General features: G+C 35.2%; 1 protein-coding gene across 2 annotated transcripts in view; it reads right to left on the reverse strand.

Moving 5' to 3' along the window:
* The window catches only part of PPIP5K2 (diphosphoinositol pentakisphosphate kinase 2), a 53,536-nt gene that overhangs the window by 8,444 nt on the left and 30,506 nt on the right, over nucleotides 1-14,586 (reverse strand). Inside the window, exons 20-31 of one of the 2 annotated variants that reach the window (XM_075137162.1) lie at nucleotides 13,935-13,982; nucleotides 13,293-13,434; nucleotides 11,958-12,181; nucleotides 10,238-10,365; nucleotides 9,929-10,043; nucleotides 8,495-8,602; nucleotides 8,292-8,408; nucleotides 7,366-7,539; nucleotides 4,862-5,035; nucleotides 3,566-3,635; nucleotides 1,398-1,517; nucleotides 442-504 (exon numbers count right to left, since the gene is read on the reverse strand). In XM_075137162.1, the coding sequence (XP_074993263.1) occupies nucleotides 442-504; nucleotides 1,398-1,517; nucleotides 3,566-3,635; nucleotides 4,862-5,035; nucleotides 7,366-7,539; nucleotides 8,292-8,408; nucleotides 8,495-8,602; nucleotides 9,929-10,043; nucleotides 10,238-10,365; nucleotides 11,958-12,181; nucleotides 13,293-13,434; nucleotides 13,935-13,982 (1,483 nt within the window). The remainder of the gene's footprint in view (nucleotides 1-441; nucleotides 505-1,397; nucleotides 1,518-3,565; nucleotides 3,636-4,861; nucleotides 5,036-7,365; nucleotides 7,540-8,291; nucleotides 8,409-8,494; nucleotides 8,603-9,928; nucleotides 10,044-10,237; nucleotides 10,366-11,957; nucleotides 12,182-13,292; nucleotides 13,435-13,934; nucleotides 13,983-14,586) is intronic. The other variant, XM_075137163.1, reaches the window with a different exon arrangement.

Below are 14,586 nucleotides of genomic sequence, written 5' to 3' on the forward strand. Positions count from 1 at the left end.
CAATTCAGTGATTTATTTTAGAATCAGGAGGCTCAGGGAAACAGCTCAGCAGGAGAAAGACAAAGACGAAGCAGCAGCTATCAAGAAGTGTATCAATAAAGATCAGATTTAATTCTGTTTTTATCTTGTACCATACAGTCTGATCACACAAGAAATTGGGAAGAATAATTTATTACAGAGATCATGATTAACAGTAGCCCTTCAATTTTTTCAAGGATTTTTCCAAGGAATGAATTTTGATGTTGTATTTATACTAATGAATGATAAAGAAGGGGTTTAGGATATCTAATGATTACAAATATATTTGGAGTTGTGCTTGAAGTTAGGAACGACAGACGGCTGGATGATACTGTACACCCCATATTTGAAATAAAAATAAAAGGGATGAAGCAAGGAACCTTTTGTTTTCGTTTTTGTTTTTAAAATAAAAGCAAAACGTACCATTGGTTGGGTGTCGAGCAAATGAGATAGAAAACCTTTTAACAGCAGAACCGCGTGTGGTGTCTGAGAAAGAGAAAAACAGGTACCTGAAATTTGTAACAGCTACCAAAAGAGGGACATTTTAAAAAAGGAAAGGAAGAAGAAAGAAAAAAAGAAAAGATGAGAAGGAATTAGAACTGAGTGGCATGCAGAAGGGACCAGGGAAAAGGGCTAAAATCTAAATAGAGGTTAAAAAGAAGAAAATTTGGATTGTTGGTAACTACAAGATGTGTAATGAAGTGTATGAAAACAAGCAGAATGAGCTGGTGATTCTGGCATACAAGGTTATATCAGGTTAGAGTCGAACACTGAGTAGTGAATTGGGGGGAAAACAGCATGAATACTGTTTCACCTCAGAGTTATAAAGGTGTGCTTTGGCATTTTTACATTCTGAAATCTAGTGAGAGAGTTTCTTCTCTACCCCAGATTATCCAAAACTGAAAATCTCCTGCTCTTTTGTAATCCAAACCCCACCAAGAAAAGGTCAGGAATCCTAAAATTTTCACCGTCAGTATTTAAGTTAGTAGTTTATTATTTCTTTCATTTCTTGTATATGCTCGAAGTAATTTATTTCATTTCAAGATCAATAAGTAATGATAGAACCCAAGGTTTAAAATCACAAAAGAATTTCAAAACCAAAATTTTAGTTTACTTTAAAAATGCACTTGCTGAAATCTCCTGGCATGTTTACAAGTCTGTGAGCTAGTGTTCAATTCAAGACAGAAACAAGAATTAACTGTGCTATTAAGTTAAACATAAGGAAGCTACGGGCAATAAAGAAGCAATAGAAACTCACACAATTAATACTAAGGCAAAGGATTCTAGGATTCCATTAAAATCAGTAACCTAGAATTTATCTTTAGAAGTTTAATGTGGCACATGGGTTTGTGCGTGCATGTGCGAGAGTGTGCACATACCATCTATGAAGCCAGAAGAAGTCAGCTTTTTACGATGCGTACGAGCATAATCCTGTAGGTTAGGTGCACTTGAAGAACCCCCGAGCACTGAGGTGCTAAACAGGCCCGCACAGTGAGACCCTGATGGGAGTTAGAGAAAATACATACAACAACCAGGTGTTCGTCCATTCACATTGGGGATGCATGCAGCATGCAAGCACATGGCTCTTACCACACAAAAGGCAGCTTTTGGCAGTGCCTTGGACAGGTTCACAATATGCTTGTAATGTCAGAGTGGTACTTGTAGGCTGAAACTATCATAAATTATTGTGCTTCTACTCATGACACAGCACCCTCTGCTATACGTGCAAAGAGAGGATTGGCTTTAACAAAGTGAGTTCTTGTCCTGTTTTCACTTTTGGTAAAGAAAAGTTACCAGTTAGCATCAATGTATACATAACCAAAACAACAAAACAAAACCAAGATGATGATGATGATGTGAAAGTTGTGTGTTTTAAAACCTGCAGTTCTGAAACAAATATAAACTAGAAAAATACTGCTCATTGCTTTCATCCAAATCAACCTTTGAGATGACAGGCTGCAATGAAGTACTCGCGCATTTCCACAGACTTAATATGGAAATATTTCCCTTCTAACCCCAACAAAATGTTAACCAAATTGGAAATACTCTATTTGATTTTCAGCTACCGTCACTGACAATGTTACAAATTGAAAATACCTAAAAGTTCCACCAAGTTTAGCTTGACTTTCTTTCCTGAGAAGACTTTTGTACTTCTCCATGCAAGTGAGAGTACTTTTGTTAACAACTCATACATTCCTGCCACTAGGATGGAGTTTTAACAAATCACTGAAAGCCACAGACAGAAATATAAAAATAACTTATATAATCATCAGCCACAAATGAAATTTACATACAACAATGAACAAAATGGAAAAAAAATGTTGCAATTTTTTTCCTTTAGTTTTTACTACGAGTTGAAAGGAGGAGTGGTTCTTCACTAAGAACTTATCTTTTACATTTTAGATAAGTAGCAGCAGATTTTTTTTGAAAACCAACTATCTATCCAGTTATATTTCCTTTCATTACTTTTAATGACCCAGTGAGGGGAAACATTACTAGCACATGTGACCAATCACAACCAAAATAAACTGGTGCCTGGTCTGTGGCAAAAGCCTTTCACACCAAATGTAATACCTTAATCTATGCACAGAAATACATCAACTTCCACAAGCCATATTGTGTCACACATTGGCAAAAGGAAAGTTGTTTAGCTAGCAAGCACACAATAAAAAACATGACTGATAAACAAGAGCACCTGATGTATGCATTTTACTAAGGGAAAAATATAATAGGGAGAAAAGTATCACAGAAAGATTAGACACACAAAAAATACAGATCTTGACAAAGAAAGGAAAAGCTACTTTTAAGTTTATGCATATAGCTTATGCATTTTCTACACTTCATTTTTCCCATGAAAAGACACACTTACAGAAAAAAATGCAATATTGATTTACAGGAGTGCAAGATTTCATATTTTTGCATATCAGTCATATGTATGCCTGTTTCAAAGAAGCAACAGAAAAGCACCACTTGAATTAAAAGAATTTGAAACATCTCATTGAATTATAGTATGATTCATTCTAATGCTGAAAGGAAGAAATTGATTTTAGGAGAGGGAATGTGTGCAAAACCCCTGATATAATCAAGAAACTTGAGGTTTGTTCTCCATCCTCCTCCCCTTGGAAAAACACCTTCAATTCCATCAATTGCCCACCGTAGGAAACGTTAATTTTCAAGAAAAGTGTTTTAACGGTTTCCAGTGCAGGCCATTTCAATCCAAAAGATTCTTGCAAAACCCAAAAACTCAGTCATGATCTACATTATCTTAAAAATCTACTTTATGTTAAAAATAATCCTGTGTACCTGTTGCGAGCAGTACAGAGTCAGTAGCGTGAACAGTCTCAAACAATTTGCTCTTTTCAGTTATGATTTATTTTAAAAGTTTTGCTGCAGAAAGATCGTCCAGTTCATAAGCATATATTATTGATAACAAGTACTACTGGATCCTGTTAACATAAAAGCTATTCAAAGAATGTACAACTGTACAGAACAATGGGCAGATGAAAAGCTGCTAACATCAAACAAAATTTCAATTGTAGGCACATACCTAGACCACTCTGCTTTTGTTCCAGAATAGTTCTCGGTGTTCGTAAGTTACTATTGCTTTCTGACAGGACCTGGATATAAAAAACAGAAAAATAAGGGAAAGTAGAACAGCAGCATGAAACGTCCATTTAACTTGATACAGCAGCCTGTTTCAGACAAGTGTTAATAAGCTGTATGATAAGTGTTAGTAAAAATATGTAAAGGAAACATGAAAGATCATGCAATATCCCCTTCTGAAGGGAGTCCATTTCACATATGAGTTCCTTGCAATGAAGTGGTGCAAAGCAAGCATTCAGAATGAGAAAGGACACAGACCAAGACAGATATGAGAACAGACATTTGAGACATTTTATTTCATTTTACCAAATGCACTCTCCTAAACTGCGCCTGTATTGAAAAAAGGAGGGGAGGGAAGGAAAGACAGACAAGCTATTGAGGACACCATACAATCACTGATCCATGCACGGGCTCAATCAGTGTAATCTTCAGATGCTCACAGCCTTTACTGATATAAACTTTTCCTATGTAAATAGTTTTAGAATTTTCCACAATAAAAAGCAATTATGAAAATTTTCAAAGAATAAGGATATGGTTAACAGAACACCATCCATTGTCATACATGTGAACAATATCTCGACATACTAAGCAAACTTTAGATCTTCACTGGTATTCAAAAAAATTTACTGTTTCTTTTTTTCCTGCCTTTCCCCCCCAATATTTAGAAAAATCTTCAAAATATTGTACAAGTCAATGGATGATGTACTGTGTTGGGAGTTTCAGATACCTCCGGATACAGAAGGCGAGAATTATTAGTGCTAGAGTTTGTTCCCTGCAATAGTTAATACCAGGCCACTGAAAATATGATATATGCAAAACAAGTTTTGAATAGCAATATGAAGTACCAAATAAATTATTTTAAATGGTATTGGTTGCAATTATTTAAAAAAAGTTTTTCAATTTACCTACCACCAAATTAAGCAATGCTGTTTTTAAAGTCTTAAAGGACAACTAAACCAAAGCAGAAATCTGTTTCATTAGGCAGTAGACTAAGTCTTTTTTACAGTGGTAACATTTGCAATTCCTATAAAGAAACCAAATTTTTTAGGAAAACATGTAACACATTCAGTGGAAAAACATGCACTTGCTCTTTTTCCCCCAAACATTCTCGGGAAGTAATTTTAAGAAGTGGAAGAATTTGCTTCAAACATAATCCATAACAAGGGATTAGATGTCCTTAAAGACAGTTGGTTGTTGCTTGGAATGCATAATAATGTTTAATGAAGTAAAGTTTAAAAACCTGTTGCCATGAGCCAAAAATACTGGATGTGAAAGCCAATGATTTAGGGGAGACAGGGGAAGAAGTGATTTGTTCCCCTGATCTGCGTCTTCGACGCCCAGTACCCACACCACTGGTGTAATGCAGCCAGGTACCAATACACTCTGGGCTAGACACACTCAGGGGGCTCTCTTCCTGGAAGTGAGAAAGGGGGCAAAAAACAGCAAAGCATGCAAAGTTAGATTCAACAGAGCCAAATGAACAGAAAAGAAAAAAACCCAATCTGCTTGCACCCTTTTATTTACTGCTTTTAAAACTATTAAACAGTGAATAGGGAAGAGTAATATTACAATACTAGGAAGTTATCAGTTGCACTTACATCTTTTAATCCAATTATATGTTTTAATACAACACTTCGACCAAATTTCTGGTAGACTAATTAGTAGATATGAGAGAAAAGTAATTGTTATCAATAATTGATTCATAATTTTAAGAATTTCTCACCTGTTGGAAACAGAACATCTGTTATCCGTGACATACTGTTTAATAGTTTTCCCCCTTTAAGTACATTAAACTTTCCTATTTATTACTGAATAGTTTTCATTTCTAGGCTATCTAAAAAATTCTCATTTTTAGAATCGCCTTTGAGACTTTACAGCTGACTCACTGGTAGTAGCATCAACCTAAGTTTTCCAACCTTAAAAAAGCCCTAAAAATGATCTGATGCTGGACACCTATTAAGACTTCAAGGGAGGACAGTGTCAGGCTAAGAATCCTCCATGCTCTACATCATTATGTATCATTAGCAATCAACATTTTTAGCAATATGGAATTGGATTTCCAATGCTGATGAGCCTTACTTTCTTGTATTAGTGTTAGAACTCTGCTTTTTTTTATTTTCATGACTCAATCACAGTTGTAATCCCTTCTGTAAATATTGCTGACTGTATCCCAGATTAAAACTTCCATATAATCTCACACCTGACAGTGTCCTTTCAAATTAATGGACATAGGTGAAGAGAGAATTGTCTTATAGGAAAAAAAAACAAAAAAGGTTCAAGGCAGTTGCAGTTTAAGTTGCAATGACTTTTTTTAAACACTTGAAAATAACATTTGGTTTAAATATTCCAAATACTGGTTTTGCAGATTTCAGTAGGCCAGATGAAACTTCCAATTTTACTTTTTCAAAAAAGTTTCATAGTGTATGTTTTCTTTAAATTGACTATTTTCTTTCACCAAATAAACAAGCACTGAATGCTGAAACACATTCCATCTGAACATACATTATCTGCACAGTCAAAATCAGCAATTTGTGTTATTGATACCTTTTAAAAGTAACTTCTACATAATTTATGAAAATGAAAATGGTTAAAAGTTTGAAGTAATAGACTATTAAGTTGTGCGTACGTGAACTCATAACTAGGAGGGGAGTTTGCATGATCATAGTGAAAACAGCTTTTAAAAATCCAAAATATGATGTTGTGAGCATTTGTTTATGATAAAACTTGGAAATAGAAAATGTAAGACATTCACATTTATTATCTCTGTTAATTTATGGAAGTCATGTGAAGTTATACAGATATCCTTATAGAAGGGAACCATGCATCTTTTTCTCTCCACACTACCAATAACCAAGTTACTTGCAAATCTGTAATACTTTCATTGCATACAAACAGCCCATTCCCAACACAAACATGAAAGGAAAAGCTTTTGGTGTGAATCTTCATTTCTGATGGTTTTAAGCAACTGAAAATGAGGCAATAAGAAGCTGTTAGTCTGCTTCTAGCATTAATATCACAGAAGTGCCACTATGCACCATCTGCAGCTTTGCCACTCAACCATACAAATGGTATCAGTGGTACCACCGTGCATCCCTCCACCTCTGTGACATTAAAGCCATATCTGTGAAGCACACCTAGATGTCATGGCCTTCAAAACAGGAGACTAGACTGTTCAAGATGTTATCTACAGAATTCATGAAACACAAACCCCACCCACCTAAAAAAAAAAGCTTCCAGTTTATTCTCTTACCTTAAAATGCTTGACAAGTGGAGTCACTTTCACCCCACATGAAAGCAAATACAGCAGAGGACTGTCTCTCCTGTACCTCCCCTACCGCCCCCAATCCCTCCTTTCCCTCTCAGCATGATCACCCTGAAGGTTTGCTTAATTCCCAATAGCAGCTGTCTGGTAAGGATGAATACAAAAGCAATGTATGTTAGTTTGAAGATGTAGGTTTAGACTGAAAAAGTCTTCATTTTCAAATATTGGCTTTTCTAAAATGGCTTAAAAAGAAAAAAGGAATTAAGTCTCATCACAAAATAATAATTCATTTAAAAAAAAATTCCTTCCAGACAATTACTGCCAGGAAGGATTTCCCATAGAATAAGAGCAACCCTTTTGTGAGACGTAACATCATACTGGTTCTGTGTAATCAAAAGCAGAATTACATTTGGTTTTGTTTTGTTAGAAGTAAGCAAAAGTTAATTTCTATGAAAGACGTTATCCGGAACATAAACACTTACTTCAACAGAACCAATCTTCCTGGATCTTGGAAGGGGTGACTTTCTGTGTATGTGAATTGGGTCTGATACCATTGGCTTGAACATCACTACTGACCGATCTGTTTCATCTCTTTTAGAAGTGTGTGCCTCCTCATCACTATCATTTCTGTGAGAGGTTTTCTTCGAGCCTTCATTCTACAAACAATACATAATTCATCTTCAGTTTAGCTGCACACCTTGCAACATGTAGAGAGAGTGGCTGTTAAATGAATCTTCTGCGTGAACATAAAGCAAGCCGATTTTAAAACTACAAGATGTAAATCACATATTATTGAACAAATTGCTCTAGACTTTAATAATCTATGCGTATTCGCTCCTAACCAGCCACTGCATATGACAGTGTGGTCCTAATTAACCACACTGTTCAGCCAATGTATCTTACTCCAATTTTCTGTTGACATAGTAATAAAATCCTGGCCCCACAAATCAACAGAAGAATTCCAGCCAAACTTTGCTTTCATTCATTTCTCAAAAAGAAGGTGGTAACTCCACAGACCTGCCCCTACATCTTTGAAAATATCAATCCTTTCTCAACAATCTGTATTCGCAAACATGCCAAACTACCTTACTTTCTTAAATATTTCTTTCAGTTGGCAGAATATCATTGATGTGACACTGATGCTGATATCACTTTTCTTACAGTATTTCATGTATCTAGCAAAAATTCTGGCAAAGCCATAGAAGATCCAAATTATCTGTGTCCGTTATCTCAGTGTCCATTCAAAATGGAATAATACATTGGGACTGCCTATATTTTACTAGAAATTTTTCTACCAAAATTAAAATCACATTTGTATTTTTTACCTAACAATTTCCCAGTGTTTATTTTAGGTATGTCTGAATCCAGAAAAACTAACTTTTGCTTTAAAGAAAGGCATAATTATTACCTCTCTGGAGGCAGGTCTGTATCCATATCCAGCTGGTAAATTTTTGTCTTCCTCACAGCCTTTGGCTCCTGGACTAAAGTGCAGCTCTACATGAAAACGTTCTTCTGAAGAAAGTTCCTGAAGAAAAATGATTAAATAGGTTTACACTTTAATACATAGCTTAGCACTACTTGTTTCTGAAGATATTTATCCTTTTTAAATACCTTGTTTGGATCCTCATAAAGCATGATAACAATCTGTGTCATGTAATTGAGTTCATTGACAACATTTAAATAATCCATAGCTCGTTTCCATTGTTCATCTTTTGATTCCTTATGAAGGGGGGGAAAAAAAAAAATCAACAAATAAAAAACAGCTATTTTTTTTAAAAAGACTGATGATTTCCCTTTTTCCCCATTTACATGGATTTTACATTCACAGCAGAAGTACGAAGCTTTTCACAGCTAAGGAAAAAACAGGTACAACCAGAAAAAAAAAGTGACTTAAAATTACTCATCAAATGAATGAAAAGTGGAGATCAGAACTTTCGTATTTTATTTCAGTGTATCTTTCATGTTCTTTCGCTAATGACGATATATGTCTTGTAGACAGAGGCACCATTTTAAACTCTCCTGATGGGAATTGTTAATTTTGCAATAAACTCATTTCAACTAGTATATTGTGGAAAATGTTTCTAGATATCACTCTACCAGTCAAACAGATGAAATGAAGGCTTCTAGTATATAGACAAAAAATAACCATCACATCCCAAACTATTTAAAACTAATATTCACCTTTTTTCATGCTCTAGAAAAAATACATTTAGTAACCCACCTTAAAGGAAACTTAAAAGTTTATCAGCCTAAAACTAGGAATGTAGCATATGTCACAGAGATCTAGAGTTAAAAACGCTTTTGCCATCAGTGAGTTTAGTCATCCATTACCAGAAGCAAGTATGTCAATACAACCATTTCAAAAGTTAGTATATTAATCAAGCTCTATCTTAGAAGAGGTCGTATAGGCTTTGTAGTGCTGCATTTATCCTCTTCAAGAGCTCAGTTAGGTCATCTCTGAATCTGGAGACCTTGTCTTTTTTAGTCCTTCGTTTCAAAGCCAATCAGATGGAGAATAATGCACCACTTTCAAGGTATTCTATGATAGTATAGGAAAGTAAGACAATCCACTGAACAGGAGAAACTTTGCACTGCATGAGCATTCTTGAAGTCAGGTAGGGAGGTCTTGACAATACGCCAATGGTCAAAAATAATAAGCCAGTCCAAAAGTGAAGTCCAAAAGAGAACCCTGAATGATAACTTGAAAGGTAAAAGAGTTGGAAGACTTATAGGTGACAACGTAAGACAAAAAAATGGATTATCTGCCCTTTTCAAATCTCTTTGAGACCGTACCATGTACAGCTGGACACACCAATGGAATTCAGCATTACTTTAAAGGGCATGCTGATTTCCACCAATGTGCACACCAGCAATTTGAAATATGTTTCTGCATATATAATAGGAAATCAAACGTTCGAAAAAGTGTGATAAATTTCAAAGCCACTTAAGAAAATTAAGCTTTCAATTGATACAGTTTTAGTAAGATTGAGTCCTTTGGTTCCTCTCAAAATATCAGAGCTTTAACAGAAAAAGTGTTCAACTTACATCACATAAGGCACCATAACGAAGGGTGGATAACAGGGAGTGGACATGACTCTCGCTGGTGAAATACAGCCGTGTACGAACATGGCGTTCAGGAGACATAACACCCCTGGAGTAACTTGAAAGAAAAGAAGTCTTATTAGACCATAATGAGATGTGTCCCTACTTTATAAATAGCTATCCACAAATAAATAAATCATACTTTTTATATTACTATGAGCTAGTAAGACATTTCAAATATGAAAGCTATGGAGTATCTCTATTAAGTTTTACAGAAATTATTGTAACCATGTAAAAAAGTAGAAGACTTACAGAGGGTGAAGCTTATTTACAGTATCATCATCTTGAGTTCTCTGAAGGTCAGAACGGATTTTTCTAACTAGAGGAGTGCAGTAACCTTTGGCAATCTCTAGTTTCTCAGCCTTAGAAATACCATATTCCTGTGTAAGAAGAAACTGACTTTTAAAATTCAGTTAAAGATTAAAATGCCTTCTAATTCAAAGCTTGTATATTAAAGCCAATTAGTCATCTACTAGGTTGCTCTGGCTGCAAACTGTTTTGTTAAACATTTTTGTTACATGTGATTACTGATGTCCCTTCAAGTAACAAGGGGTTTGCCTTTTTGCTGTTTGATTTGACACAGAGAAACAGTTTTTCATTCACTAGTTAAACCACAAAAGTGGATTCACCTTCTGGTATGATGAAGCTCTTTTTCTTAAGCAAAACAGCTAGGGAATTATTCCTCCTCCCCACCTCACTCCTCCCCCCTCCTCAGATTTAGACATCTATGATGCATTTCATCTCACCTGATTTCAAGTAACTTTTTGGTTTTTTAAACAGTCTATAAAGAGACATAGGCACATTGCCCGCTTAATATGTCTACTTTCGTTTGGGGTAAACCACCCCACAGAAGATCTCCTGTTCACCTCAAATAATACTGAAAATGGTAGTTAAATACAACTGGGAAAGATTATATCTGTTACAGTATCTGCAATGTTTAAAAATCTCCTCTTCCAGAAGCTTCATGCTCTGTGCTGCACATGATATGAAAGCGCTCTCATCATTATGATGGATCTTCTAGTTACCCTAGAAAGCAACATAATCACTTTTTCTTTGCATTATGTAGGCTTATCAAGTTTTCTTTGTTTTAATTCCTTTGTGTTTAATTTTTACCTACTCTTCTCTAACACTCTGTTCAAAATTTAATCTTAACAGGCCTACATAACACAACACATACTTAGTATCATTGCTCTTTTTGTCCTCCTTGCTGCCAGGGAGTTTGAGAAATGGGGAGAGGAAGAAGTTCCCTCACTTGCTGCATACAATCGGATAATACCTCTCTTAAAACAGTGCTCTGTAACTGCATGGACACTTGGGGAAAGCCTTAGTCTGTTCTGTACTGTTATCAGGAAATAATTTCATGTCCTGCAGCCTACAACATTTTAGAGCTAATCTGAGTTTAACAGCCTGTAGTATATGGAAGTTTAACTTGTTTGCTTCTGGCTGAAATTCTATGAAACTTAATATCTACATTTTTATCAGGGAATGTTAGCATTTTGAAGCAGCAGAAAGGTCTTTTTAAATTTAAATTGCTTAAGACAAGTGAAATTAGATAGATTAGGACTAACAGTGTCATTTGCAAAGAGCCTGAAAATGAAATTTCTAAAAGCAGGAAGAAAGAAATTAAATGCACTTTCAGAATACACAATTGTTCACAGGAGCGCCACTTAAATCTGTAAAGAATGGCTGAGATTAACCACTTTATTTTAATACACTGCAGGAAAGGAAGCAGAAATGACCACAGCTTAAATTGCTAGAAAAATTCACTTTGAACACAGCTTAATGAATTGTGAATCAAATTTTTCTTACAAAAAATAATCAGCTTGCTATCGGAAAATAAGAGGTAACGTTAAAGGCTTCTATTACTCAAAATACAGGAACCTTCAATAGAAAAGAAAGAGTAGACGTTTCACAAAATTTGAAAAAGCATTTATTCTACAATTTATTCTATTTAATAATTGAAAATGCTTACCTGAGGGATCACAATGTCAGCTAAAGCCTTTGAAAGCCTGTATAATTCCATTGTGTTTTCTAATTTTAAGGAGCCATTGTGCTGCACATCATATTTTATACAGTCGTAAATATCAGGAATTTTGCTAATATCATATCTTCCGTTTTTTGTTTTGAAGTCTTTTTCCAGCTTGGCCCACCTGCGCAGCATCAGTTCTAGTGTTTCACTGTGGTACAGCTGAATATCTGGATAGACACATATCTCATATAAGTAATCAAGACCATCCAAGTAAAAAAAGGGAAATTTTAATTACATGGTAGTAACAGTTGAATACAGAGGGATAAAAGGGATCAAATACATTAACAGCATTACTTCTAAGGAGAGGGAACAGATATGCAAATAGTTAATTTTACTGCTGAAAGCATCACAGCTACAAAGCTACATCAAAATAGTAGAAAGCTTCACTGCAGAAATACACCACTGGCTCTTTAAACAAAGCTGCAGCACCAAGAATAGTATGTCCTACAGCACAGATCATATATATAAAAAAGCAGCAAAAAAAGCTGTAAGAAAATTCTAGGAGGGAGGAAGAGGAGCATGACACGATCTCTTGTTTTACAGCAGACCACACATCCCATCTGTCTCTCTCTCTTGCATGTGTCAACAGCAAGAGCCAAGAGAATGGTAGAAAGGATGGATTATCTGCATCCCAGGACAAGAAATTAGACCAAACAGACAAAAACCACTGACACTATCTACACGTGACACTTGTACTGCTCAACCTCAGAACAGAAGCTGTTTGCATGCTATACACTGCAGAGAACACTGACAGCAAATATTCCACTATTTAGCTAGTACCAAAAAAAGCACTGTGGTCACTCCCAGCTCTAGTTTTCCTGTGTCATTGGTTCAGCACCATTAATACTGAGCATCATTGTATGCAATACTACTATGCATCATGCAGCAAGCAACAGATCTTCAGCTGATACTGAAGATACTTAAGATACTTAAATATAAAATGTACCTATGTAACTTAGCTTTAGTACCATCTGCTTTTCCTCTATTACTCTTGTTGACTGCTGACTTTCAAATAATTAAGACAAGAATTTCTGCAAACATTTGAGGACTAGCCTGAACTTCTGACCACCACAAAGAGCCCTTACCTGCAATACGACCACATGTTCCTCCTGCTTTTTACTCTAAAATTATGCAGATGGAATCAAACTGTGAAAATCCCTAACCCATTGTTGATTAAAGTTCTGCTAAAAGTGAGTTTAATGAAGAAAAGTTATGTTACAATTCTCTCTCAGATGTAAACAAAAGAAACTAAATACAACTATAAAAATGTTTAAGTACCTGCAGACTTTGGATCTTCCATTCTTTGCCTGATCTGAGAAGTCAAGCTCTGGATCAAGGAATAGACCTTGTCACATGTCTTTACAGGATTTTTAATAACCTGCATTGATTTTATCAATGAGATGCTTCCAGATGGAGTAAGCTGCAAGTTGAGATAAACACAAAATTATCTAAACAAACTGACTAGATTTGAAAGAACTAGGGAGGTAAAATGGAAAATTCAAAAGATTCCAAGTATTGGAGAAAAAGCATTCAAGCAGGTTGAAACCATTTCTCAATTATCTACTCCCTTTGAGGCATTAAGAAAACAAAATATATCAAAAGGTAGTAAGATTTACTAGAGATTCAAGAAATTCATAGGGCAACTAATTCTATACAGTAAACATGAGCAGTTTCACGAGTTCCTAAAACTCCTTTTTTGTTCCAAGACAGGAAAATTGGAAAGACATTTAAAACTTTGGACATACTTAGCAACTTCCCATAACTTCCTTTCAAGTAACTACTGTATTCAAAAGCTTACAAAAAATTCTGTAACAAATGTTATCTTTAGGCTACGTGCCTCACATAATACTTTTTGTTCTACAAAGTATCATCCTTAGCACAACTGAAAGGAAGAACCAGATTTGCAATAGTAACTGATACCTGAAAAAAGTTTGTCTCTTCCTGTTTTAGGTTTTTGTTTCTATAGGACTGCAGCACACAAACACAAACAAAAAGAAACCCTTTAAATGCACATATATCAAGAACATACAAGATATCCTTCAGAGCTGACTTAATTATAGAAATTGTAGAAGCTACAAATTATCAGTCACCATCAAGTTGAGTGTCACTAAAACAATACAGTCAATATCCATGTAAGTGAGACTTAGCCTCATTTTTTCAGAAAAGTCTGCATAATCTGAAGTAGGCGAACAATGATATTACACAATAATTTATATACATAATACACATACATATTGCACTTTTCCCAGTTTCCTGAAATGCATAGATAATTTGGATATGGAAAACTTCTGCCCTCTACCTAATTGTAAGCAGTTTCTACCTCCCTATTATGACCAAGTAAATCAATAGGAAAGGTGCTCTGGCACAGAAAAAAAAAACATATTGTTTTCCCAAATTTCCTCAAGTAAGTTAAAAAACCCAACCAATCAAACAAAAAAAACTCAAAAAAGTTATCATTTTTTAATCCCAAAGGTTAGTTACTGTCAGTGACTGTCTTAGAAGAGTGTGCTCTATTAATTCCAGCCACCTTTCAAATCCGATTATATAGCAAAACCAAGGAGGAATATAAACA

The sequence above is a fragment of the Calonectris borealis genome, chromosome Z, assembly GCF_964195595.1.
Source record: "Calonectris borealis chromosome Z, bCalBor7.hap1.2, whole genome shotgun sequence".
In the NCBI taxonomy this organism is placed as follows: domain Eukaryota; kingdom Metazoa; phylum Chordata; class Aves; order Procellariiformes; family Procellariidae; genus Calonectris; species Calonectris borealis.